Here is a 27,940-nt window from a genome sequence, read left to right on the forward strand (position 1 = left end):
TAATTCAATATGCCTTTGTGTTTTCATTAAGAAAACAACATCCGGATCCGTTATCTACGAGAAACGATAGACATGGGACTTTTGTATTCAAAAGATGCTAATCCAAGTATAAATGGTTATGCCGATGCTGGATACTTATCTGATCCACACAGGGCACGTTCCCAAACTGGATATGTATTTACTCGTGGAGGCACTGCAATTTCTTGGCGTTCACAGAAACAAACGATCGTAACAACTTCATCAAATCATGCCGAGATTATTGCACTACATGAAGCAAGTCGTGAATGTGTGTGGTTAAAATCAATGACCCAACATATCCAAATCTCATGCGGATTATCATTAGACGAGAAGCCTGTGATACTATATGAAGATAATGCTGCATGTGTTGCTCAAATGAAAGAAGGATACATAAAAAGCGACAGAACTAAACATATTCCTCCTAAGTTCTTCGCATTCACCAAAGAGCTTGAGAAGAATAAATGTATTGATGTTCGTCACATTCAATCAAGTGAAAACTCATCAGATCTCTTCACAAAGGCACTTCCTACGACAATATTCAGAAAAGACATATATAATATTGGGATGCGCAATCTAAGAAATTTGTGAAGAATTGTTCGTGTCAACATGATGGGGAGTTTACGTGACTGCACTTTTTTTCCCTTACTATGGTTTTTATCCCAATGGGTTTTTCCTAGTAAGGTTTTTAACGATGCAGTATAAAAACACGTAATGATGACAATCATTATGATCATCATCATAAGGGGGAGTGTTGAAAATAATATTTAAAATGTGTGTATTAAATATTTGAATGTTAAATATTTGAATGTTGAAATTAGGTAAAATTAGGTATTGAATATTGAAATTTGTGTGTGATAATAAAGTAATGATGTAATTTAATTTTGGATTATTTGTAAAAATTTTCTATAAATAGATCTCTCAATTGTGAAGAAAATCACAATTGAGTTGAGAGAAAAATATTATAAAATGTGTAGTATGATAATTTTGAGAGTTTGAGATTTTTACTTTTTATCGTAAATTTTTACTTTTTCACAACAACGACAACGAAACATTATTCAATAATTATATTATAGTGTTTTTTTCCCGTACATCTACAATGTAAGAGAGAGAAAATAAATAAATAAATAAACACAACAGTACCGTAGGCCAAAATGCTTGGCCAACTAAATCAAACTAAGCTGAAATAATTTTATTTTTCAGATCAAAAAAATCATCTTTCGACAACAAAAACAAGAGTGGGTTTGTAAAACTTCGTGCTTTCACAAAAGAATCCCACAACCAAGTATGGAGACCGACATATTCCAGCACTAGTAAACAGTTGATCACTCTGAATCAACATATATCTGCAGATTGCATTAAGAATAATAGTCCATCAGTACATAAAAACAAGATAAAAAGAAAATTTATCGTATAAATCGATGGCTTCCACACAGATCATGGAGCTGGCGGAGAAAATAAACACCGATAAGACTAACTAAACCCAAATCTCAATATTTTTGCTTCTGGGGAGCCTTGTTGAGTGAGTTTGAAGATAATAAAAATTCAGTGGATGGTTGTCTGGACTCTTGATACTGGCACTCAACTGACTTTGCTTTGCTTAATTTTGACACTTCAAAACGATCATTCAAACCTCATGATTGCACAATCATTTTCTTTCCTTCTTTTCTACCAATAATAGTGATATTCCATCTTTCACATACAATCATTACACCACCACATTTCTTCTGGCATATCACACAATTAATTCAAAATTCATAACCAGATATTTTCTCAAAATTGTTTCAAAAAACTTTCATCTATCTTCTCAAGAAGTCTAACTAGACTTGATTTCAACGTCTGACCAAATGAGATTATAGAGTTCAAAATAAAGATGAACTAGCGTAACCACAGGACTGCCTCAAATCCAAAATCAGTCAGACTGATCACACACATATGGCCATGATAATACATAGTAGTGTGGAACTCCAAGAAAACAGCTAACCTCCAGTTCTAGTAGAGAATCATAAGTTTTCTTCTCTATCGTATCAAGCACCGTAATGCCACTGATTTTCTGAATCCCATTCTTTACTGCGATTAAGTTCTGCATGCAAACAATGAACAAAGATCATTCAGATATTATTGACCAGCGATCCAACTCTAGTGGTTTTAAAAAAAAATTCTTTTCTATTCTCTATTGAATATATGAATAGTCGATATGTTTATTAAGACAATGTCCATCATTAGCTTATTAATACAAGTTTAAAGCAAAAATCAAGTTATTGTAGAAGGCAATGCCCATCATTAGCTTATTAATACAAGTTTAAAGCAAAAATCAAGTTAATTGTAGAAATCAAAAAGTGAACACACTAACCAACTGGAACTCCAAAGAGCTTGATGCTTGCACCTCTCCAAGAGTCTGAGAAATAGTATTAAAATACATACAATATTCAATCTCATATCTTGAAAAAGTCCTGATGGATATTTTAGGCATTTTTAAATAAGTACATGTATCAACAACGAAGTCGTACTAGGAGTTGATGAAAGTACAAAAACAATTTCATGTTCAGGATGGAATAAGTGTTTGGAACAGAGGTTTGTAAATAAAATCAAGCCGTTTTAAATCACTCACCATTGTCTGAAGACCATTGACCATTACCGTTTTCTCATCAAGTGTATTACTTTCTGATAACCACACTTCAAAGGGCCCAAGTACTCTGTCAGTCTGGTTTACGATATTCAAGCGTGCCTAAATAAGGATACCGAGAATGTGAATGATTAAAGCTTAGGCATCGTTAATACATGCATTAAAAAAATAACTTATACTGTGTGTTTTGTGCATGGATAAAGTATATAAATTGCCAGCGATTTCACTCGGCACTGGCACTGTTGTGATCAGCACTCTTGAGTCCACCATTTACATAATTTAACAGGCAGACTATAATAATCAGAAGGACAATCTTAAGGGCCACTTTTCTGTGGGAATGCCCATTCTGTGACTACCAACCAAAACAAAGGAAAAATCCAAGCTTTACCCTATAGCAGGATCAAAAGGTAATGGATGTTTTTTCTTCTAGCCATAATAAAATAGCTCCGATCATAAGTCATTATTTAAAAAATAGCAAAGGCACGAGGGCATCAGGATACAAAAATATCTCTTCACAAAGGGGCCAAATATGGATTGAGTAAGAAGTTCAATAAATGCATACAACCATATCTAGAGAAGTATGGAGGTTACCACAAAAGGTTTCTCCAAGATAATGACGGAAGGCACCTCAACAACCTGCAATTCAATCTCCTTGCGTGTGATGGACTGCAAGGGAGTAAATAATAATAGCTATAAGAATAGAGAAATGTGAAATTAAAGAAATCTACTTTACTGAATCAGCCCTTCGCACCAAAACCAAAGTATTGAGACCCTAAATAACGCAAATTACAATAGACTATTCCATTCGCGTTAACTTCTAATTATTGAATCAGAGATCAGTGACAAGATCTCATTTTAAATAATGTTTTTCGTTTCAGATACATCTATTCAGCTGTCAGCAGAGGTATAGAATTCAATACATGTCCACATTTTAAAGTAAAATCAATTAAAAAAAAATCAACTCACATTTCCTAGAATATTTTGAGTCTGCAGGCGACCAGGTTCACCCAAATTTGTGTGCCATGTTATCTGAAGCTTACCAAGAACATTACTTCCCTCAAGTTTCACTTGTGCACTGTCCTGTGATGACAACCTTAACTGATAGAGATAGTTGTAAATTCCTCCCCCAGCTCTAATGAGAATAGGTTCCTTGAACACTTCTCTGCCAAAACAATCTAGCGTTCACTACAACAACTATAAAGAAGGTGATGCCAACATCAAGTTGGATAAGTTTAAACCATTAAAAACGATAAAACAAAAAACTAAGATTACGAATTAATTAGAATTATTTTCCAAATCACCTTGTCAATAGATTGTGTTCCGGAAGGTTACCATCAGCTCTGAGCACTGTTGCAGTCCAATTCTGTGCCGGCTCAAACTCAACTTGGTCCATGTACAGATTAGATTTTGTATTATTTTCTATACAAGCCTCCAAAAAAGTGTTTTCCTGAGAGGAAGGACGATTTGACGATCATGAAAGGGAAGCAGCTCAGCGGATACCTCTAATTTACAAGTATTTGCATCTCATCCTGAAAAATTAAATACACATTTGAATGATCTACTGCTACAATGAACTCTTAAAATAGGTAAGAGAAAAACTGAGTATAAATTTCAAGTAGCCTCAGCCACCATTGTGGGGCTCCCAGAACTGACTCAAACTATATGACATGATATACGGATCATATTTAAGGACAATATGAGTATCATACTTTTAAAACTTTTCAAAGACCCATCATATCATACATAGGAAATGAAACAAAGAATAAAGAAGGTACAAATTCATCAAACCATCCTAAGGTACGTCATACAAATGCAGATGCCATTCTGCCTAAGAACTATATGACACAAGTGGTTTCGTAGAATAACATATTATGAATTGCTAGGAAAGATCACAAACTTACACTTAATAAGCCATAATCACACATCAACCTACCTTCACGACCCGGACCTGCATGACGAGTAGAGTAAATATTACTTAATTTGAAATTTTAATAATTAAGTCGATTTTCAAGATAAAAATATACAAATAGAAACGACATTCTGCCCCTTGCACATATTTTGAAGAAAATTGTTAGATATTTCAGTGGGGACGCACATTGCAAGACTTAGAACAATTTGTACCTTTGTTCTAACTGAGAGGGGATTAGAAACCATGAACTTGAAAAACTGTGGGAGATACTTCCTCTCACCATCACCGTCACTATAAAGTGCAGTGCACACCAAGCTACAGATAAGAAAAAAGTGACCATTGAAATTAGAATACTTATTATCAATCACTAAAAATATCCAGAGAGAAATATTTAAGATATATCCCCCAAATTGACTAACGTGTGTGCACCAAGTTCTTTCACATCATGTTCGACGATGAAATCGTATCTTCCGGTCGCACGTATTGATTCGACGGGTGATTTTGATGTATCCAACAACATTATTCTCTGTTTTTCTGTTTGAATTTCAGCCTGTCAACAAAAAATTGCACAATTTAAGTTATCGTCAGATTGGTACAGTAAGTAAAAGGGGATTTGATAGAGTGTCTCCCAACAGATTGATACACTGTTCTAACTCATGCACACAAGAATCTAAAGTTTCTCACAAGATTTCTCATGGATTTGAACTGTGACATGGATAATATTCTGGAACATTCTCTCCATCATTGTTTCCAAGTTGAAAGTTCTTAAGAGAGGAAAGGAAAAAGTCAGTAAATCTAGATACTATGAGTGAATGATCGTATCCCTCTAAATTTAAATGAAAAGGCACAAATTAAGATGACAGCATGATACAACAAAGATACTGATAGCATTATAAAGAGAATCTATACATCACTGAAGCATAATGACACATCTGTAACAAGCTGTAACAAACATATAGTGCATGCATAGAAACGATACAGATTGACCTTAACCATCGAAAGAGAAATAAATACTTAGCCTTATCACTTAGCTTACTTGCAACATCAATATTAATCACAGCAGAAAGGAAAACAACTTCAGTTACAATTCTTTGGTTCACCATAAATATAACTTTTAGACCTTGATTATAACATCCCGAACTTCGATATTGGAGCTGTTGTTGATACTTATATAGCTGCAGAATGTCTCCCCCAAATATATCGCCCTACAACCAGGAGAATAATCAGTACAGTGATGCTCGCCGCACATTCCTCTGGAATTAAACTTGTATAAGCTTAGACATGAAGAAGGTGAGTGCGTATGTCACTGTGGTAATAATATACCCGAATGATTGTGGGAGGACCAGGAGGCCAGGAAGGCCAATGGAATCGGAAGTGTCGTTGAGGAGGAACCTGCTCCGGTAACTGAGATCCGCTGCGTCCATGGCGGAGTTGTTCGACTGACCGCCGACATTAATACTAGTGAGAAGGCGAGGGAGGTGAGAAGCCGCGATTGGATCGTCAAAAAGGTCTTCGCCAAAGAAAAGATCGCAGGGATCGAATTTGAGAGTAGAAGTCTCTACGTGGAAGGTCGGGCGGCACATCCTCATAACCCTGAACGCCAGCGAGTGCGCCGCCTGAGCTCCACCACCACCGGCACTCATCTCAGCTCCTAAGTAGAGTTGAAAGGGACTCGAATGACAAATATTGGCTTAAAATAAATTCTGATATAGTATATAAAATATAATATTCGTCTGGAATTAATTAAAAATAAAATAAATCAACCAATGAAACCTTAACATGATATATGACTTTTTTCCCGAATTTATTTAATATTTGCTTACAAAAAGACTATTAATCTCTCAATTAATTTACTGTTTACTTACAAAAATAAAATAAAAAATTGTTAAACTCAAGGCCAGTTAATATTTGAATTACAACATGATTTTTAGTCCTTAATTTTAATAAAAATAAATAATTTATCCTCTATATAAATGGAAAATAAAATGAAAAAATTCTTATTACATCATTCATTTCCTTCTTGTCTTCATAGTTAAAGAGCTTTAATAATCTTTACTCATCTTATTACGGAAATAAACACAACTTAAAATGCTACCCAAAAGGTCTATCCAATTGTGGATATTATTAGGACCACAAAAAACAATAAACCTCCCATATATTGATAAGTAAATCTCTTCTGAGACGGTCTCACTAATCTTTATCTGTGAGACAGATCATCTTTAAGTTTTTGCCTATATTGATAAATATTAAACTTTAAATCATCTTTAAGATAATGTAATAAAGATAACATTTCATAACCTTTTAGGCAATTTAAATATTTAAATCAAATTAGTAATATTGGATGTACATATTATCCATTTAATTAGATGAAGAATACATGTGTTCTCATTCATACATAGAAACTAGTTCCCTTGGCACACGGATGCATACATATTAAAATATTAAATAAATTTATGTAAAAAATCTATAGATTATTTTGAATTAAAATTTTAAGAAATAGTTTTTTTTATATAATTTCTATGTCATCGGTATCTTTAAAACTTCTGTTTAATGCTAGCAATGAGGATTAGTAGAGCTCGGCCCCAAAGTGACCTCCTTGCCCTCGACAGGAATTAAGCCAAAGAGGAAAAACGGTGCTGTCTGCTTACTAGTTACTACAAATATAACTACCAGAAGTTCAAAAAAAAAAAACGATGGTCCCTTATAATCTCAAGAAACAGAGATTTTCAGTCCTATTAACAGAAATTTGGGGAGGGAGAATCGTCTGCTTCTCTGCAGTGTCGTGCGCCCGTGCCTCTGTTAGTTCCAAAGCTTGGCCCCGGTATAAATAAGTCAAGAAGCACGAGTGATAACACAAGTTGACATACACCATAGTGGGGAGAGCTAGGTTTGGTTAGTTAGCAGATCAAAAAACACCTCTGACTACAAGTTCAACCCCCAAAATTTGCAGAAAATGTGTCACTGCAAATACTGTCCCCAAGATGGAACTGAAGGTCTTGTATCTTTCTTCTTTACCTGAACAGTATTTACATTTCTAGGCCAAGATGGAGATGCATGGGTCACAGTGATCCAAAGATGTACCCGGACTTCTGAGTTTCAACCTAAGGGATAAGCAATTGCTCCAGCTTCCAACAGATTAGTGTTGGGTCAGTACTAAAAATCGAGGCCTGCATTCTTTGCATTTTTCCCAAGAAATCACAAGAGCAAGCCACAGTAAATAGCCGGAATTACAACTTCAGCAGCTCAGCTGCATCAACTACATGTTTTTACTACAAATCTATGATTCTTGTACAATAAAACCAGGTAGGATAACACATACAAAAGATTCATGGTATGGGAGATGCATTCTTAGGGTATCGGTTAGAGGATGGTATTCTTTGCACAACTCTAGAGAAATCTGATTTTAACCTTTTGTTTGACAAGCCCTGCAAAGATCTGAAGATCAAAGATTCAAGAACATGGTACTAATTGTAGCCTACTATAAGTTGCAAGAAGCAAGCCATGAAGTATGTTAGACAAAAATGAAACATGTACATTTTACAAAGCCAATTAAAAAATGGTTACAAAATCCAGCATCGAAAACCATTTAAGATTTGAATTATATAACTTTTGATATTAGATTTCTGGTTATTAACATCGCCGGAAGAGGACACTGAATGGGCCCATGTATGTTCAGCCAAAACTCATTATTGCAAGTCTTGCAAAAATACTTTGCTGGACGATAGTGCCAGAGCAAGTTGCATGAACGGGCAATCCAATCCACCACCAAGATTTTCTTAGTCCTTAATTTGAGTGTAGTGGTGAAGTCTTTTACTTACATATATCCTCTGCTCTTAAGTGCGACTTACATCACGAGTCAAGACCCAACAGACTCCATGTCACCATAAAAACACCAAATCAACAATCCTCTCCATCCATGATGCTGTTTTTGTGGTCGATTTATTAATATGTTTTGCTATCTTTTCCAGTATATCATGTAGTGTAGCATCGTCTATATTTTATGCAAATGTATTCCACGAACTTGGAACGTATAACAAGAGTACAAGACATGAAAGACTGGTGTTCAACAGAACTTGCATTTAGAAACATTTATGTTCAAATTTTCAAATTTTATCTTCTATTAATTCATCTCATTTCCCCATTATTTTGAATGTGTTTCATATATATGGAAGATGCAAGTGCACCATGAGCTTAGAAGATAGAATTGTGATGGGTGAGGAGGTATCTAATCGCACTAATGGGATGAGGGTTATAGTTTGCAGAAATGGAGAAAAAAGCAAGAATAACAATTAAGCAGATAAACTGAAAGAAAGAAAGAAAAGTAAAATCACTCACGATGGAGAACCATGGCGTCTGTGAGGAAACTGACCAACCATGGAATACAAGGCACCAAGAGCCTTTTCAGCAGCCTGTGGTAAATGATTTTCAAAATTCACAACTTATATCTTAAAGAAGATAAGTTCAATACCAAAATAGTTAGAAAGTAAATGCCGAAAAAATTATTCACAACATAAAATTTTGAACTGATAAGCGGTACCTGTGATTTAGCTTCATCCCATGTTCGACCAATTCCCTTGCCCATCAACTGTCCATTAATTTCAACCTGAAATACCATCGAGGGAAGTAAAGTAAATGCCGAAAAAATTAATATTCTTTTTTCTGTTTTCGTTGAAGGAGTCCCACACCGCAAGGACCAGATTCAAAAACTATCAATCAAAATACAATTAACCACAGCAAATAAGAAACAATAGTTTCCAAAATAAGAACATTCTCATATTTATATGTCCGCTTGTCCAGTCCACAACCAATCAAAAAACCCAAGGTTGAGAAACATCAGAATCGTGAAGCCTAGGGAATCTCTAATATAAATCTGACTTCTGAAGCATTTAAAATCTCAGAGAGATGGAATTGACAGTGACAAAATTCTCAAAAACTGAATCACCAACAAACTGTTGGCTGAAGTCACAAGATAAAATTCAGAATAGAATCTTGCAAAACATGAGACTAAATCTTCATGTGCAAGAGTGGGTCTTTTTCCCAGCGCACAGTCCACATCTATATTTTCGAGAATGTGGTTATATACAATAAAGTGTAAATGTCTTACCTGAGCGTACACTTCATTTTTTTGGCTAGGGTTAGCCGAAAATTGAGGTAGGGTTTGAAATGCTACACCAAGTCCCTCCTTCATGCTCTAAAAAATTAGAAACTATCAATGGAATGCTAGGGATCAAAAACCTCACTTCTACCATCAACATTTACCGCAGTAGCTAAGAACCAATTTAAGTTTATGATACTCACAAATTCGTTAAGTGCAGCTATTGATCCCATTGACTTCTTGGAGTTCTCGACTCTTGCATCAGGAATCCTTGGTGACACTGATGTTGAAAAAGGTACCAACTTCTCATGGTGTGACTGATATAAAAATGAATTTACATCACAAAAGAACCACTGTCATTAGGATTAGCAAACCTACCATCGTTCCCAGTTGTGTAGCTAAACTCAGGTTCAAGATTTGATAAATATTTATCTGCAAAAAAAAGGTAAGCTGTTATTACAAGCATTGGCATCAAAACAGTGGCATGAAAGAAAAAACCATGCCAAAGTTTCTAAGCTAGGATTCCATGAAATCCAACGGTCATATATGCACCAGTGCATTAGGAATTGTGGCATGAGAGAAAAAATAATGCTAAAGATCAAGTTAGAATTTATATACATCAATGAAGAATCGAAAACACTTAGGTGACTCTAGCCGAATTATGCAAAACCAAAGAAGTTTACAAAGCTAATACGAACTACTATACAGGTAAACAACATAAAATCCTTACTATGAACATTGCCAGGAAAATATATGACACGCAGAATGAATTAATAAAACACCTTTTATCAGTTGATTGGCAGCATTCCCATCTCATTATAACAAACTAGATCACCAAAAAATTTCATGCTACAATGGCATCTTCATTTCAATATTCTCTCTGTCACACTACTCAAAGCTTCGGATCTTCAATAGATAACAGAAGTCATTATGTTCTACAAACTACAGTGACAAACATCTCCAGGCACCAAAGGTGATGCAGCAATCTTAAACTTAATTTTAACCCAAAATCTGAAATGGCAAGTATAATCATAAACAAATTCCTCTCCCTAGCATCAAGTTATGATTCCCCAATGAACATTAGCACCAATATATGCCACCAGTTTTGTCATGCTGAGAACCAAAAAAGTCCAAAGCTCACAATAAAGAATGCCTTATCCCCAGCACTAATTTGCAGATTTCCACAAAACATGGTTTCTGTAATGAAGCTGCATATATAATAATATCCTCTTTTGGGTTGTTCTCTTCCTTTCAAGGCATGAAAAAGCTTATCATCAAACATAATACAATACTACTAAGTTCAATAAAAATTTACTGATAAAAGACAATAACAAAAAATTCAAAGCAAGACAATTAATAAGAAAGATATATGTGGTTAATTGAAGGTTGGTGCTAAATGAAAAACTTAAAGAACATTTTATAAAAAAGGATTTGAATATAGCACGAGTCCTTTAGTGGAGCAATACAAATGTAACATGTGCCTATGAAAATTACATTCCTTCCTTCCCATAGATGTACACCTAGCCTCTGAATGTGAAAAAAAAATTCTAATTGACAGGTTCTAAATTAGCATGATTTACATAGTATTTTCTTGTTCAAGAACGAAATCAACCAGAACCAATTCACTGCAAAACAGTTCAAACTTCAAAAGAGGGTTGGACATTGGGCGCCTCAAAGAGCCAATGAAGGCTTTCTCCATTAAACTCTGGGTGAATTTCGGCATAGAAACTCATTATGGGCTAACTTTATGTGGAATAAGTATTGCCATTCGTGCTACCCAAAGGGCGTTCCTAACAGAGAGAATATCTCTCCTACTTGAGCTGAAGCAGGGATTAGCTGGGGGTTTGGGTGCTGTGAATACTAGCTTCTAAGATGATACCTGGCTAATGCCAGGACCCCTATCCAGTTTGTGCTCAACGACTGGTCCTATGGGTGTTTTTTTATTTTAATGAAAAAATGTTAAAACATAATTTTACGTTTTCAGCTCTCAGGTCAGGTAAATTGGTAATAAATCTATCATCGAGTGGTCCAATTGTGGTTAGGATTAATTTCTTTTGAGTCAATAGTTGATGGCATATGTAGAAACTTCTTCAGATTGTTCCCCCTTGTTGGAAATCACATTCTTATCTTATCTCATTAGTTTATTTGTTTGAAACTTATCTATCTTTATTTGTATTTTGTATTTTAAATTCCTAGGTTTAGATTAGCTTATCGTTTTTGTTTGTTATATATAGTCTTTATAAAAGAGATCAAGTATAATTCAGAGAAATAAACCACATGTTCTCTGTTTCTTCTTCCTTCACTAGCTACATGGTATCAGTTTTCTAGTATAAATGACCAAATACAGAATGGCAAACCAAACAAAACCTCCGATCCGGATTCGACCCCTGCGACAACACATTTTACATCCATTACCTATCACAGAATAAATGGCAAGAATTATCTACACTGGTCGCAATCTGTTATGTTGTTCATCTGCGGCCGAAAGAATTGGATTTCTTACTGAGTTCTTTCATTCCCTTACCCGCCTATGGCAACAATTGGATCTCTTCGAGGTTTATGAGTAGGAGTGTCCAGGAGATGGCAGTCGTTTTCGTGATATTGTTGAGCAACGGCGCATATTCGAATTTTTATCGAGCTTCAACTCAGCACTCGATGATGTCCGTGGAAGAATTCTGGGTACCAAACCATTAACAAGCCTTTGTGGTGTCTTTTCTGTTGTGCGTCATGAGGAGAGCTAACGACAGATTATGTTGGGGCCATCTGAAAATCTTGCCTCTGATGATGCTTCTGCTTTGGCTGCCCAACATTGCATGACATCTCCTAGAGATGATTCTGATGGTGGTTTGCATACTTTCCCTAACTCATCCACTACTGGACAATTCAAGCATGGCCGTCCATGGTGTCCCAAATGCTGGAAACCAACACATATGCTGGAAACGTGTTGGAAAATCCATGGGAAACCTGCTGATTGGAAACCAATGCGTGAGAGGCATGCAAATTCAGTGGTCGCTGATACTTCACCTTAAGAGCAGCAACCGTTCACGAAGGAACAACTTGATGCCCTTCAGAAATTGTTTAGACACACTTCTGTCACACCTACTCCATCCCTCACTAGCGCTGGTAATGTGGCACATTCAGGTATTCTCTCATTTACAACTTCGCAGCATGAATTGTCATCCTCTTCGATAATTGATTCAGGAGCATCCGGCCACATGACCGGGTGTTTCAGCCTATTTAACACTTTTCAGCAGCGTCATACTCCAAATACAGTCTGAATAGCAAATGGGTCACTTTCTCAAGTGATTGGTTCTGGCTCCATTCGCTAACTAAGGATCTCTGCCTTCGTTCAGTCATATTTGTGTCTGACCTTACTTGTAATCTGCTGTCAGTCAGTAAACTTAATCATGATCTTGGCTGCACGACTAAGTTTTTTGTTGATTCTTGTGTTTTCCAAGATTTAGCATCGGGGAAAACAATTGGCAATGCTGAACTTTCTGCGAACTTGTACATTCTTAAGACATATTCTTCCTTAGCCGTGCTTTCTTCCCCACCATCAGCATCTCACTCTATTTCTACTTTGACTTCAAATAAGTTTAAAGACATTTTATTGTGGCATTACCGTTTAGGTCACCCAAATCCGTTGTACTTTCAGAAGTTGCTTCCCTTCTTATTTAATAATAAAGGTTCTACTTCTTTTCAATGTGATGTCTGTCAGTTCTCTAAACATACTCGAGCATCTTGTAAACCAAACAGTTATAAACTTTTATCAACTTTCTCTCTTATACACTTCGATATTTGGGGACCATCAAATATACCCAATCTTGGCGGCACTCGCTGGTTTATATTATTTGTCGATGATCACACGGCTATCATGAGTCTTTCTCATGAAAAATAAATCAGAAAGTGCCCAAATCTTTAAACATCTTCATTTAATGATTCAAACACAATTTTCTTCTCATATTCGGATGTTATGCACTGATCGAGCTCATGATTATTTCAATTTTGCTTTGGAAGGTTACCTGTAATCACATGGGATCGTTCACCAAAGCTCGTGTGTTAACATACCACAACAAAATGGGGTCATTGCGAAAAAATTGACATCTTCTTGAGGTTGCTCATGCCTTACCTTTTTACCTCAAATGTTCCCCGATATCATTGGGGTGATGCCATCCTAACAGCCAGTTACTTGGTAAATAGGATGCCATCCCGAATACTAAAGTTCAAAACCCCCATCGAAACCTTCCTCGAGTTTTTCCCATTCTCATCTAATTCATGACATTATCTTAAGGTGTTTGGTTGTTCTTCTTTTGTCCACACACATAACAGCGGAAAACTTGACCCCGTGCTATCAGGTGTATCTTTCTCGGTTATTCTCCAAACCAGAAAAGGTATAAGTGATATTCACCCATCAACAAAAACCACTACACCTCAATGGAGGACACCTTCTTTGAATATCAGCCATTTTGCCCAATTTCTTCGGTTTAGGGGAGTCCACCAATAAACCGAGTAGTTGGGAATCCACCATATCATCCATCCCTTATATAGAGCCTACTACACCTAAGACTACACCACCAGATCCACCTCATGTCCCTAAGATACCAAATCTCAATGAAACAATTCATACATATTCTAGAAGAAACCATCCTCGTCAAGAGTACAAGTACCTACACAAATTCAAACAGCTCATGAACTCTTTCCGCTGCCAAATTCATGTACATACTCACAAGAATTAATCAATTCGGATACACATGTGATTAACAGTAGTGATCTCAATGATAGTCTTGATGACAGACCTATTGCATTGAGGAAAGGAATCCGATCATGTACACAGCACCCCATAGGTAACTTCGTCTCAATTGAACGTTTTTCACTTATATATAATTTCTTTTCCAATTTAGATCAGGTCAAGATTCCTCCCACCATTGATGATGACTTGAATGATCCAAATTGGAAAGTTGTTATCATTGAGAAAATAAAAGCACTTGAAAAGAACAATAAATGGAGCATCACCGATCTTCCATCGGGAAAGAAATCTATTGGGTGCAAATGGATTTTCACAGTCAAACATCAATATGATAGCATATAACAACTAAAAGCGAGACTTGTTGCCAAGGAATACACACAATCATACGACATTGGCTATCAAGAAACTTTCACTCCTGTTGCTCGGCTAAACACTGTTCAGGTTCTCCTATCAGTTGTAGCTAACTCAGACTAGCCATTATATCAACTCGATGTTAAGAATTCGTTTTTTAACGGTGATCTTGAGGAAGAAGTGTTCATGAGTATGCCACCTGGCTTTGAATCATCACCGACAATTGACAAGGTGTGCAAACTACGGAAGTCTCTTTATGGGCTTAAACAATCTCCAAGAGCTTGGTTTTATCGATTCACGAATATGTTAAAGAAAGATGGCTACGCTCAATGTCAATCCGACCACATCTTATTTGTGAAGCACTCTGGAGAAGGTAAAATTGCAGTCCTTATTGTTTATGTGCATGACATTGTACTTACAGGAAATCACGAAAAAGAAATGACTCGTGTGAAACTTCTCCTCGCTAGAGAATTTGCGATGAAAAACCTCGGGCACTTAAAATATTTTCTGGAAATGGAAGTTGCGAGATCTTCGAGTGGTATATCTATTTCTCAACGAAAATATGTCACTCATCTTCTGAAAGAAACAAGAATGTTAGGGTGCAAACCTGTGGACATTCTAATGGATCCAAACGTCAAGATAGGTAAAAAAAAAAGATTGCCCTTTAGTTGACAAGGGAAGATGTTAAAGGCTACTGGGAAAACTAATATATCGGGCACATACACGACCAGATATTGGATTAGTAGTGAGCATCATCAGTCAGTTTATGAATAACCCAATCGAAAAACATATGCACGAGATATCTAAAAAGATCTCCTAGTAAAGGACTTCTCTTCAGAAAACAACAGATCGAATAATTAAGGTATACAGTGATGTTGATTGGGCTGAATCGCCTACGGACAGACGTTTCATATCAGGATATTGCACATTTGTATTGGGAAACCTAGTGATATGGCGAAGCGAGAAGCAACATGTAGTTGCTCGCAGCAGTGCGGAAGCTGAATTTCAAGCATTGGCCATGGAATATGTGAAAGGATATGGATCAGAAGACTACTAACCGAATTACAGGTGGAAGATAACCCCTCAGTTGAATTGTTGTGTGTAATAATCAAGCAGCCATCAGCATATCCAAGAATCCAGTACATCATGATCAGACGAAACATGTTGAGGTAGACCGACATTTCATCAGTGAGGAGATTGAGAATGGGATTATCAATGTCAGCTACATTCCCACTCAACTGCAAGTGGCAGACATTCTGACAAAGGTTCTATTTCGTCCTATTTTTGAAGAATTGAGTTCCAAGTTAGATATGATAACCTATATTACTCAGCTTGAGCAGAAGTGTTTCATTAGTTTATTTGTTTGAAACGTATCTACCTTTATTTGTATTTTGTATTTTAAATTCCTAGGTTTAGATTAGCTTATCGTTTCTGTTTGTTATATATATTCTTTGTAAAAGATATCAAGTATAATTCAAAGAAATAAACAACATGTTCTCCATTTCTTCCTCCTTTACTAACTACACCCCTGACATTATTGTTACAGGTTCCGGTTCTGAAATCTTTGCCTGATAAACTCAAATGGAAAAAAAGTTTTATGGGTCCTTCTCCACCAACTTGGATGGCAGCTTATTTGCTCTCTGAAAGAGGTAAATGCTATCTATATCTTTTGTTGGACTACCTTACTTTCTCCTACCATTTCCTTCTTCTGGTGGAGGTACCTAGCCAGGAGCATTCCAGTTTGTGACATCAATAAAGATCCGGGAATGCCGCTTGTGTCTAAATGCCAATGTTGTAACCATGAGGAAACGATGGATCATCTCTTATGCTCTAGCGATATTGCTATGCAAATATGCACACGTTTCGCCCATTTCTTTGGTGTTTCTCACTTTGACAGGTTGAATGATTAGAAGCTTGGACAAGGATAGTTGCAAAAAGTGCACATCAAGAATGACCCTCTCTTTTTTATTTTATAGTTTATCTGAGTAGACCGCAATAACTCCAAGCACCGCGATGTTAAGTGCTCTATTTTTAGGATTATTCAAGCTACCTCAACTTATATCTCTCTTTGTGTTGATGCAGGGATGTAAAAATATGAGCATCGGAAAGGATTATCACAAATTGTCATAGTTTGGTATATCTTGCTCGATATGGAAAGAATTACTCGCGTAAATGTGATTGAATAGATCACACTACAATTTGGCTCATTTAAACTTAATAGGGATGGCTACTCTCGGGGGAATTGTTGGTGTTATCATATGAGATCACAAACAGAGCACCATCTGCGCGTTTCAGGGTTATATTGGCGTCAGATCAAATATCAAGGCTGAATTAATGGCAATATGATTGGAACTTTGCCAACAATACCACTATCTTGAACCAGACTCACTTGTTTCATTGCACATCATCAAATTGGATCATTAGACTTGGAATTTTAATCGCATTTTAACTAGAATTTGATCCATTTCTCCTAGCATGTTCATCTCTCACATTTATAAGGAATGAAACATTGTTGAGGATGCCACGCCTTTAGTTACTTTCAGAGAATAGGCTTTCCGACCACATTAGAGTTTGTGCAGGCTCGATTGGATGAGTTGTCCATACTTATGTACTTCTTCTAGGGTTGCTTAGTGATATCTGGTTGTATTCACCTAGTGCGCCTTGTAGTACTGTTTGATGTTTCCAAGTCATTGTGAGATTTTGATCCAGGTCCCCCTTATGTAAGCCGTTTTCTTTCATTCAATACAGCTGGAATTTTAAAAAAAAAAATCAAAGAATTATAAGACTATTCCGAAGCAAAAAGGTGTCAAGTGCAGAACCCATAAGTGAAATATCCTTTTATCCTCAAACTAATCTCAGGAGGTTTCCTTCATTGTTGTGCTGGGAGACTGCATAGAAAAAGGTTGAACAGGAACTTTCTTTTGAGCATCAGATCCTTCAACCTTGTAACATTTTTCACTCGTAAGGTTCAAGAAATTATGCATGGTAAATGAAATCTTCCAAGTAAAAAAATCATCTGACTAACTGGATATACAAACAAAAAAGGTAATATACAGCAACCATTTCATTTCAATTATAAAGAGGCCTGCATTGATACGTTACCAGCCAAGTTCATAAGAGATACTTCAGTAGCCTGACGCTGTGCTTCCCTTCTTGTTCTGCCAAACCCTTCACCAATTTTCTGCCCTGCAAACATAACCTGCAGAAAACCACATAACAATCATCTCATGGACTTTTTCACCCAAAGATTTCCAAATTAAGCAATCGGCACCAGGTGTGGTGTCATGACATAATATAAGATTAATTTGCGAGAAAGAGTGGTAGAAACAAGAAAATAACATAAATGTCAATCTTAATAGTTATTACTCAATTATTCTTTCTGTTTACACATGGTGAAAACTAACTGCAAATGGCAGAGTGAAACCACCTCCACAGAGAATTGCAGTTCCAAGATCGGTGATAGAGCTTGATTGAACTCGACCTACAGGAATGTGAGACACGCAAATCACAAAGTTAGACAACTAAACTGCAGGAACTAACACAAAAAGAATCGACTAGATATCATACCTTTGTTCCACACTTCAATGCAATATCCTGTAAAGCTCCGGTAGACGTTTCAGGGTAGGGGTCAATTTGTCCTGCTTCAAGATCTAGATCCTTGTTTACTAAAGAAGGTTGAGGCCTTCGAGGACCACCCTCATCTTGTAAAAAAAACATGCATCTCAGTGTAACTACTTCTAAACAGAGTTGGCATGGTACTAAGTTCTGAAACATCCTATCAGATGCTAACAAAAATATAGTAAATTTAAACAACATAAATATTTGACTGATATAGAAGACATTATTTATATGCTTCAAGCAGATCTTCTAAACTGGAAAAAGTTCGAGTCACATCAAAACCACCCAAATATTTTCTCAGTGCTTTCTCCTCGTCTAGGTGTATGAGTAGGGGGATCTTTAATGACACGTCACACTAGAAGCTAGTGGTTACACACAGCACAATATGAATTTATTAGTTCACGTTGAAAAAAAATATAGCATTAATAATCTCAGTAAGTTTCTGTCGTAAACAGGAGAAATTTTAAAAAAAGACCACCTTTACAACTTTATCAACAAGATTCTAGTAAGATAATTGTAACAGTTTCATTGCTGATAGGTGCTTCCATATCGATAGTATATATTTTTCAGCACATAATCCTGCAACTTTAAGCGATGAAAGTACACATTTCCCATCTAACTTTTTTATGCATGGTATCGCAGAAGGTTTTAAGCTCAAAAAATTTCATACAGAATCCTTTTGACATTTCAAAAGTTGGTTTAGGTACTTAATTTTTTAGCATCCATCGCGAACATGTAAATGAAGAAGATATTCGTTTCAGTCTACATGTGAAGGGGAGACATCAAAAAACAAATTATTTTTGGAAAGCCATTTGAAAGAAATAAATATTCACCCACTTGAGAAAGCCTATTGAAAGAAATATAATACAAGTAATCTCTAGAGACTTACGATTGTGAATGAGAGATTCATTCATTAAGAATATTGTAGCAACTTGCTTGTGTGAGGGTGTGGCAAGAGATATGTCTTAGTATGCAAAAGGTTTCCACATGATAAAGCAGTAAAAGTGGATAAATTTCTAGCCAGATGCAGCTGATAATACTTTTTCCTTTTCAACCTTTCTTCCCATAATTGCTACTTTTAAGGAGAGCGGAGAAATGAGCATACAGAGCCAAAAGGGGGAAATGCATGAATATTAAAATTCAACTCTAATACAAGCTATCCATGAAGGCAATTACATGAAACAGATGCATCATTGCACATGAAATATATATTATGAAAAGATTGGGTTCATATTTCTCTGTCATTTGAGCTTTTGCCCATGCGTAGCAGATTAGATAAATTTAAGAGGAAATATAAAAAGTCTGGAGATTCCAGCACGTTAGCAACCAGATCGGTGGCGATATGGAAAATAGCAATTACCAGAAAAGGAATGAAAACCAGGCAGCTGTTGGTTTAACCTTAACAGGTCATCCCTAGGAAGCACCTGTACGTAAACCTTTGTTATATGAGGAAACTAACATTAAAGCCATATCAATTTCATCTTATTTTTCAATTCAACGAAGCAAGAGTACAGACAGCAATGTCAATTAATTACCTCCTGGGACAACCTTTGGTTTTCAAGAACTCTACCAGGTGGAATAGAAGGCTCCACTTTGTGTAGAAAAGGCGGATGATGAACCCGATGGTGGTCAATAGGAAGAGACTCTGCATTCAAAGGAAACTCCTTATGTGGTGCAACTTGGTTAAGGTGTCCTGGGCTCATCTCCTCTTCACCTGGAAACCAACCACGTGGTTGAACTGCTGGAACAGAGACTTGCATGGGAGGTCGGGCAGGAAACTGAGATTCAGATGGAGTGTGGCCTCTCATGTCTTGACCATGTTGCAAGATGAGCAGTCTCCTCCTTGTATCAGGATCTAATTCAGACTCCGGTACCTCACCCTCTTCAGTTACAGGAGAAATGTGAAAAGCTGGTTCTGCTGGCCCAACTTGAGTTAATGGTGATTTAAGCAAAGATGTCACTTGAGATGATTGCTGATTGGTAAAAGGCACTGGCAGCCCTTGAATTGTTGATGGAGGAACTGAAAAAGAAGTTGATGGTACTGTGTACTGGAGAGCCGGAGGAATTCTTGGATCCAAATTTTTTGTCAGTGGAGGACCAGTTGAAGAAGCAGAAATAGCCTCCTGATTATTTTAGTTTATCAGCATAAATTTAGAAACAGCACAGATATTGTTAGAAGAACAAAAAAATTAATAGAACAAAACATCACACCTTTAGCCTCCTTTCCACCCCAGTATCAGCCATTCCATCAAAAACATGCAAATCCTTGTTTCCATTAGAGGTTGAAGGATCATCCTAAGCAATGAAAGAAATCCAACGGACTCACTTAATTTTGAAAATCTTGGATGAAAAGCATATGGTTTTCAATCAAGAGAGTATTTAGCTAAACTTATTAAAACAGATTATAAGCTCTTGTGTTTTGTAAGATGTTTTATAAATAAGTTGTATGATCTTATTTTACAAATAATTTGTTAAAGTGTTTGGATAAAATAAGATAATGAATCTTAAAATTGTTTTGTTATTAGTATTATAAGATCTTTTGTCATGATATTTACCAAAATAACATAAGCCATAACACAATGAAATAATAATTATATTAATTATTATTCATGTAATAATAGTATGAATAATAAATATTAATTATTATTAATAATATAATTATGATTTTTATAATTAATTAAAAAATAATTATCATTAATATAATTATAATTATATAAGTAATAACATTAATTACTATTATTATACTAATAATAATAGTATAATGATAATTAATTAACTATTATTAACAATTGTAATACTATTGATAATATTAATACACGTAATCAATTTATATATTATTTTGTACAAGGATATGTGTGAGATATTATAAAATATATAAAGATAATACGGTCTTTGAAAAACATTCAAATAAGATCTTAAAAAATAAGTTGGGGTTGTCCAACTTTTTAAAAAGTTACTTATTTTGACAGGTTATAAGTATTTTTTTAAAAAAAAAAAAATTACCAAACAAAATTTCAGAGCTTATAAGCTCCAAAACATCTCCTAAGATTTCTGAGAACTCATAATCTCGATTACTCATGGCAAAATTTTCGCATAACAGAATCACTAGTTAAAAGTAACGAGGCAAAGAACCTCATTTTCACTTGCCTCTGAAATCAGGTAGTTGCTCACATCAGGTGGGAAAGCCACATTTTTAATATCATCTTCGTATGCAACTTCAGCAATTTGTTGCAAGAGACCATCATCAAATTCTCTGCATCCAATATGTTTCATTAAACCTGATCCTTAAAGAGGTAGTCATAAACAAATCTTGAAAGACTAAATAATGACCTATGAATTTATTCCTATATGAACTTACTTGAAGAATCCTCCTCTAACATTGCAAGCTACATTTCTTGCAACGCAAAGCACGGGTACAGTGTTGTTGGCCTAATCAACATGATTTTGAAATTTTAGCAACAAACATTTAAAGTTCAAAGAGGAAGGGTGTTGGTGGAAGACAAATTACTTCAGCTTGAGGCGCATAATACGGAGCAAATGCAGGAACTATATGCACTCGAGGCTGATCTTTCTCATCCCACACTTTTAAACGGTCGTCAATCACCAATGCCATCTTAGGATGACAACTTCCATCGTGAAAGACATTAAATAGGGATTTCCTAGAACCTGTAGAAAATTTGACATATCCATGCTATCAAAGACAATCCCCGGTAGCAGAAGTTAAAAGCTAAAAATTGAAGTTTCTCAAAAGTTACCAGACTTGACGCAAACAATTCGATCCAAGAGCTCATTAGAATTTATCAAATTTGACTCTGGGTCAAGAAGCCTCCACATTTCTAATGCGTAATCTCTTTCAGCCATAGTACAGACAAAAACCTCAAACCGCTTTCGACCTCTAGCAGTCAAATAGGTTCTAAGATCCTCCCAAGCAGGTCTTAATCTCACTAGGACACTGGTGTCTCGAATCTGTTGGAGTACAAAAAAATCCTCAATCTTAAAAGGATTAGAACTTAAAATAAAATCATCAATCACCAAAAACGTGGTGCATTTGGCACAGGTGCTACAGGAAGAACTATAATATGCAAGATAGCTTCCTAAACATCCATTTAAACTTGTTTAGATATATTATTTGCTAGTGCCGCACAATATAACCACTATAAATAAATAGTGGTTGAGTATTACTTTATTAGTGAAGAGGGATACTAATTAATCGACAAAATGACAATTTTTTACTATGTAGAGTAAATTCACGATTTTATTAATATACTTAAACGACCGTGAAAATGTATATATTATAAACTTAATCAATTAAATATGAATCCACGTATTAACATAATAAAATAACATATTTCTTGACAGGAAAAGAATGAGATACAAAATACAAGTCGATAATTCAATTTAAAATATCCACATACGTACGTAGCTTTGGAGCAGAGACAGAACCAAGGAGGGGGGCGGATGGGTGCGACCGCCCCCCTCAATTTTTTAATTTCATGGATTAGTGGTCTAAAATTAATTATATTTTTTCACATTCCCTCCTAATATTTGTTTTTGTTCCCCATAAAATTTTTTTAAAAAAAATTTTGCTCTTCAACCTCTATTTTTGGCTTCGTCCCTGCTTTGGAGTCCCTGAAACTGAAGTATTATCAATTTCCTATTCAATGAACATACATGAAATCAATCAGGAGTCCATGATATTTTATTATTTAATCAATTAAAATATGAAATCCTTCATTAATACATTGGAAATCCTCCGAAATACTTGCCAAAGAGCAGAAATAATAGAGAGGGAGGAAGAAAATTATATTGTTTTATATTCTTGATACCCAAAGAGTAAGACACCATACAAGACGGTAATTCAATTTAAAATCTTAACATGCAAAGGTTCGGAGTTTTCGAAGTATCGACAACACTAACACTAACACTAACACTAACAAAACATTTTATTATAATTTGAGAAGTCAACTTTTTAACTTCATAAAAAAAATTAGAGATAGATTAAATTTTAAATTTCAAGAAAAAACAATTAAAGACAATTCGCATTATAGGAAAATGTGAAAATAATTTTTTTTGTAATATTTGTAATTTACTAATTATTAATTATTTGAAAGGTATCATAAACTTCTACCAGAGTTTTCACAAAAGTAATATCTAATTATTTTATCGAATTATTATTTTATCTTTTTATCCCAAAATGTCATAGAGAGATTATTGTACATAGAATATTACTGAATATTGATCCATGGGAATTATAATGTAAGCAAACCACAATCAAAACAAAAAAAATTCTCAAGCCAGAAGTAATAAGAAAAGAGGACTCACAAACTCTATGTTAAATGACAAATGCTATATGAACAGATGGTATAAATACCAGTGGATTAATGCGAGTCAGAACAATGCTCTTTTCTTGTAGTCGTATAATTGGACGAAGGATAGGCTCATGATTGTCCGACAATGCTGGAACCATCTCAGACTGTGATTTGATAACCTTCCCATTATCAATCACCTGATCACTTTCTGCATATTGCTTCAAAATATTTTTATCATCCTGATAACGTTTGACCTCTGCAACCATACTAGAAACACGGTGCGGATCAGACTCGGAGCTTATTTTTCGCTGCAGCGCCTCTATTCTGTCCTCAAATGAGCGCATTGTGTTTGCAACTATGAGAGTTTCATCAAGATCAAATACAATGCCAAGACATCTAAGATTCAGCATGACAAGACAAGAACTGTAAAGTCCCGGAGTAACATTGAATCCCCAAAAGCATGGGCCCTGCCCTTCATACTTCCTAGAATGCATGGCAACTAAATGAATTTCCCCTCCTCCAATTGACATTACAGCAGTCTGCGAGACAAAATATCGTGATTAGATAATAAATGTAGGATCCAATATTAGCAAGTGCCGGTTACTTCCAAGATGCAAACAAGAAGTTATCTTCTATTGAGAGTTTAGATGCGTGAAAACATGAGAATTACTTAACAAGCCCTACATGCTCCTCTAAGAATCAAAAATTCAGCGGGCCATTGAAACTTAAAACTTCAACCCATCGAAGAAGGTGAAAATAAATATTGGGAATATAATTATCATCATGAATAGAGTGAATTATCAAGGATCGTAAATTCAATTTTCAAATTATAGGAGTAAAAGCATCGTAACCGCCTAGATTTAAGATGTTCAGAAATTTTCTGGTTGGCTCCGACTAGGGAAGTCAGCAGTTCACGGTAATCATTCAGATAAAAAAAAGTCCATAAATCAATATTTGTGTCAAAAATTTTGGGGGTCTTTACTCATTAGTGGAAATCGAAATGGTTTTGCGGTAAGGTAAGGTCAGTTTACCTGAATTGTGTCTTGTTGATAATATGAAACTTATTTTCTACCAAACGGTATCTTCTTCCCTTATGTTCATAAATTAAATAAATCAGAGTTTACTCCAATCTAACTGACTGGGTTAGGGTTTCTTTGTGGTAATAACATAAGTGAAACTTCTGGTAGTTGAATCGGTTAAGGTTTACAGATTAAGAAAGTGATTCCGAAACTGTTGGTTGGCAGCGCAGTGTCAGTACCTTGTTATCTCTGAGACATGTAGCATGTAATACAGAAAGCGGCGATTCCTGAGACTTTAAGGAAGATTCCAATTTGAAGCATGCTCCAGTTGCGGATACAGTGTGAAGCACGGCGAGTGGCGGGCACCTCTCACTGGGTTGTGAATAGTGCGATATCCGAATTTCCCTAAATTCCTCTCCCAATACAATTCCATTTTGAGGGTGCAACTCCACTTCTCCCAGCACCCTGTCTCCTAAATAAACCAGCACCGATTTACTATACATTTTCATTTCCAAGTTTATAAAACAACTGAAATTTCGTTCCCCTTGGATTTGATGCGTCCAAATTCGAGATAAAAATCAGTATTTGGTAAAACAACCGTCCATAAAATAGACAGGATTACACTTTTCGTTGTGGTGGAAGTTCATCGGTTCAATTTGTTCAGATTCACAGACTGATTGTGGATGAAATCAAATCGGACATAAAAAGAAGTTCGTGCCACAGATTAGAGGTTTCTTAAATCAAGATTGATGTGGTGATTGATTATCTTGGTCGAATTCTTGAATTTTCTTGACGCCACCGAACTATTTTAGATTTTGAGTGAGAATTAGGGTCAAAGTAAACCAAAAAAAAGTGATGAATTGGTAGTGTGATGGGTACTGGCAGAGGCGTGTGTGTGACGATGGGGAAGAAACCCTAGATCCGGAAACTCGAATCGCCTCTTTTTTTTCTTTTTTTCCTTTTTTTTTTTTGCCTCTCGCTTGCCTTTACGCGTAATTCTGTCAGTTCATGGAATATATCTATTCTTCGATTCTATCAATTCTTATATTATATATTATTAAAGTTGAAGTAATGATAATAATCACTTAAAAAACATCAATTTTTTCTTTTAATTTTACTTTATATGATATTAATATTATATTTTTGTTTTTTTTTAAATTTCAACACATTTTTATTTTTATTTTTTTATTTCAACAATTCAAATATCAATCATGTATGTTTATCGGTTCCACCGGACCGATTTTGGACCGGTTCCTACCGGTTCTGGGTCCGGTGAACTTGGAACCGGTCCGAACCGGTTAGGAACCGGTTCCAAGTTCAAATACTTGGAACCAATCCAAACCAAGACCGGTTCGGCTTCTAATAAACCGGTTCTGGTTCGGTTCAAACCGGTTCCGAACTCTAATTTATTCTATTTTACTATATAATTAAAATTAGTCATATTAATGGAGAATTTTTTATTTAGAATTTTGATTGCAAATAATTATGATTACATAAAAAAATTTTAACAGAATAACTTAAACATTTATTTTTACAATTGTTAATCTAAAATTCATCACGATTTATTAAAATATATTTAGAATATTCTGGATCTTCGTCGGAACTTGAGCTTTGGAATTCGTCGATCGCGCCAGAGGTCCTATTCTTTTTTTCTGCTGCAAACCAATCTTGTAGGCACGTTAGCATGGAAAGTGTTTCTGGCTTTAAATTAGTTCTTTGGTCACCAATGATTCTTCCACATACTGAAAATGCTGATTCGGAAGCTACACTTGAACNCGTCAACATTCTTCTGTTAGCATTAAAGCTTGTGTTGTAATATTATTATAATACAGAGTAACTAAATCTTGAAAACGTAATAAAGTATGAAGCAAGTGATATAAAAAATTCCATCTAGTTTCAATAGGAAGAGGAAATTTTTTAAATTTAATTCCGGTTGATTCGACTAGTGCTTTCCAGTCACGTCCATATCTTCTTTCACGTAATAATTTCCCACATAATTTGAATTTTTCTATTACAGTGGACATTTGTTCATCACAAGCACATTTAACACATAAGTTGATAATATGACACGCACATCTAACATGAAGCAAATTACCTTCTAAAATTGGTTTTAGTGAATCTTTAAGATATTTAATTGCAAGAGTATTGGCACTCGCATTATCTAACGTTATCGACATTATTTTATTTTGTATGCCATAAATCTTAACAACATTTAAAACATATCTAGCTATAGTGTATGCGTTGTGAGACGATTCTAAATGATCTAGCGCTAAAATTCTTTTTTGCATTGTCCAAGTTTCGTCAATCCAATGACATGTAACAACAAGATATGATTCATATTTTAAATTAGTCCAAATATCAGTTGTCAAACTAACTCTACAAGAAATATTTGAAAGATGCGATTTTAGTGTTTCTTTATATTCTTTGTAAATATCAAAACAATATTTTTTAAGTGTGTGCCTAGAAATATTATGAAAACCAGGTTGAATAGTACTAGTAAATTCAACAAAACCTTCTTGTTCAGCTATTATAAAAGGTTGACAACATTTGGTAACAAACTTTACGATGGCTTTCCGAGAAATTTCTTTTGTAATTGTAGAAGCTTTACCACTAAAAGGATTAATTTATTGTTGTATTGGTTCCCTACCGAATGGTTGTAGCGTATCAGGGTCAAGTTTATGTACCTTAACTAAATGTTTTTTCAAAGTACCGGTACCACCGGAACCACCACCCGTTTTGTAAGAATACCTCGTTTTGCAAATTTTACAAACGTCAAAAGAGTTATTCGTACCTTGTTGTTCAATATCAAAGTGATCTCAAACTTTGCTTCGCTTTGCACGGGCTGTCGTCGTGCTCGTTGACATTGTATTGCTTGCTCGAGTAGACGATGGCGTCCCTACATCTTTGTTGGAGAGTTCCATGGCTTCTTCATCCTCGTGGCCAGGTTCAACTTCATCAAAGTCGGGGATGTAGCCAAAATGTTCACCAAAATCGGGAGCGTATTCGTCACGACCACCACGACGGTTTGAAAACGATGCCATTGAAATTCGAATATTTGTATGAGTAAATTGCGAAATATTAAATAAATAACAATAAAAATAATATGGATTATAGATAAAATTATAACACAATTATTGAATATATTTGGAGAAATGATAGCAAATAAATATATTGATTGTAGAGAAATGAGAAGTTGAGAGAAAATTGATATGTGAAATATGAAAAATGACTTGTATTTATAGCTGATTTTG

General features: G+C 35.4%; 2 protein-coding genes across 2 annotated transcripts; both read right to left on the reverse strand.

The window, feature by feature from the left end:
• Positions 1 to 1,058: 1,058 nt before the first annotated feature.
• On the reverse strand, positions 1,059 to 6,247 carry LOC140959907 (uncharacterized). Its single transcript, XM_073417958.1, has 12 exons — positions 5,874 to 6,247; positions 5,671 to 5,755; positions 4,970 to 5,100; positions 4,763 to 4,865; positions 4,575 to 4,589; positions 3,943 to 4,088; positions 3,608 to 3,803; positions 3,233 to 3,307; positions 2,627 to 2,743; positions 2,369 to 2,413; positions 2,000 to 2,098; positions 1,059 to 1,361 (listed from the first exon to the last, which is right to left on the reverse strand). The coding sequence occupies exons 1-12, from the start codon at positions 6,191 to 6,193 to the stop codon at positions 1,341 to 1,343; spliced, it is 1,353 nt and encodes a 450-aa protein (XP_073274059.1). The 5' UTR covers positions 6,194 to 6,247; the 3' UTR covers positions 1,059 to 1,340.
• Positions 6,248 to 7,128: 881 nt separating this feature from the next.
• On the reverse strand, positions 7,129 to 25,663 carry LOC140960546 (RNA polymerase II C-terminal domain phosphatase-like 1). The gene is given in 18 exon segments (XM_073418849.1): positions 7,129 to 7,985; positions 8,886 to 8,959; positions 9,088 to 9,153; positions 9,655 to 9,741; positions 9,849 to 9,991; positions 9,994 to 10,077; positions 17,846 to 17,942; positions 18,171 to 18,224; positions 18,311 to 18,444; positions 19,722 to 19,785; positions 19,897 to 20,484; positions 20,573 to 20,656; positions 21,509 to 21,614; positions 21,720 to 21,790; positions 21,870 to 22,027; positions 22,117 to 22,327; positions 23,733 to 24,209; positions 24,929 to 25,663. Coding segments are annotated over 18 exon segments (2,877 nt in total). The 5' UTR covers positions 25,199 to 25,663; the 3' UTR covers positions 7,129 to 7,876.
• Positions 25,664 to 27,940: the final 2,277 nt, after the last annotated feature.

The sequence above is a fragment of the Primulina huaijiensis genome, chromosome 15, assembly GCF_012295235.1.
Source record: "Primulina huaijiensis isolate GDHJ02 chromosome 15, ASM1229523v2, whole genome shotgun sequence".
NCBI lineage: Eukaryota > Viridiplantae > Streptophyta > Magnoliopsida > Lamiales > Gesneriaceae > Primulina > Primulina huaijiensis.

Excerpts from the sequence above, each read along its gene's own strand:
- LOC140959907 (XM_073417958.1), bottom strand. The coding sequence starts at position 6,193 with ATGAGTGCCGGTGGTGGTGGAGCTCAGGCGGCGCACTCGCTGGCGTTC. Across the intron at positions 3,804-3,942 it reads GAACACAATCTATTGACAAG|AGAAGTGTTCAAGGAACCTA; the intron begins GTGATTTGGAAA and ends TTGTTTTGGCAG. Across the intron at positions 1,362-1,999 it reads ATTCTCTACTAGAACTGGAG|ATATATGTTGATTCAGAGTG; the intron begins GTTAGCTGTTTT and ends TGCAATCTGCAG.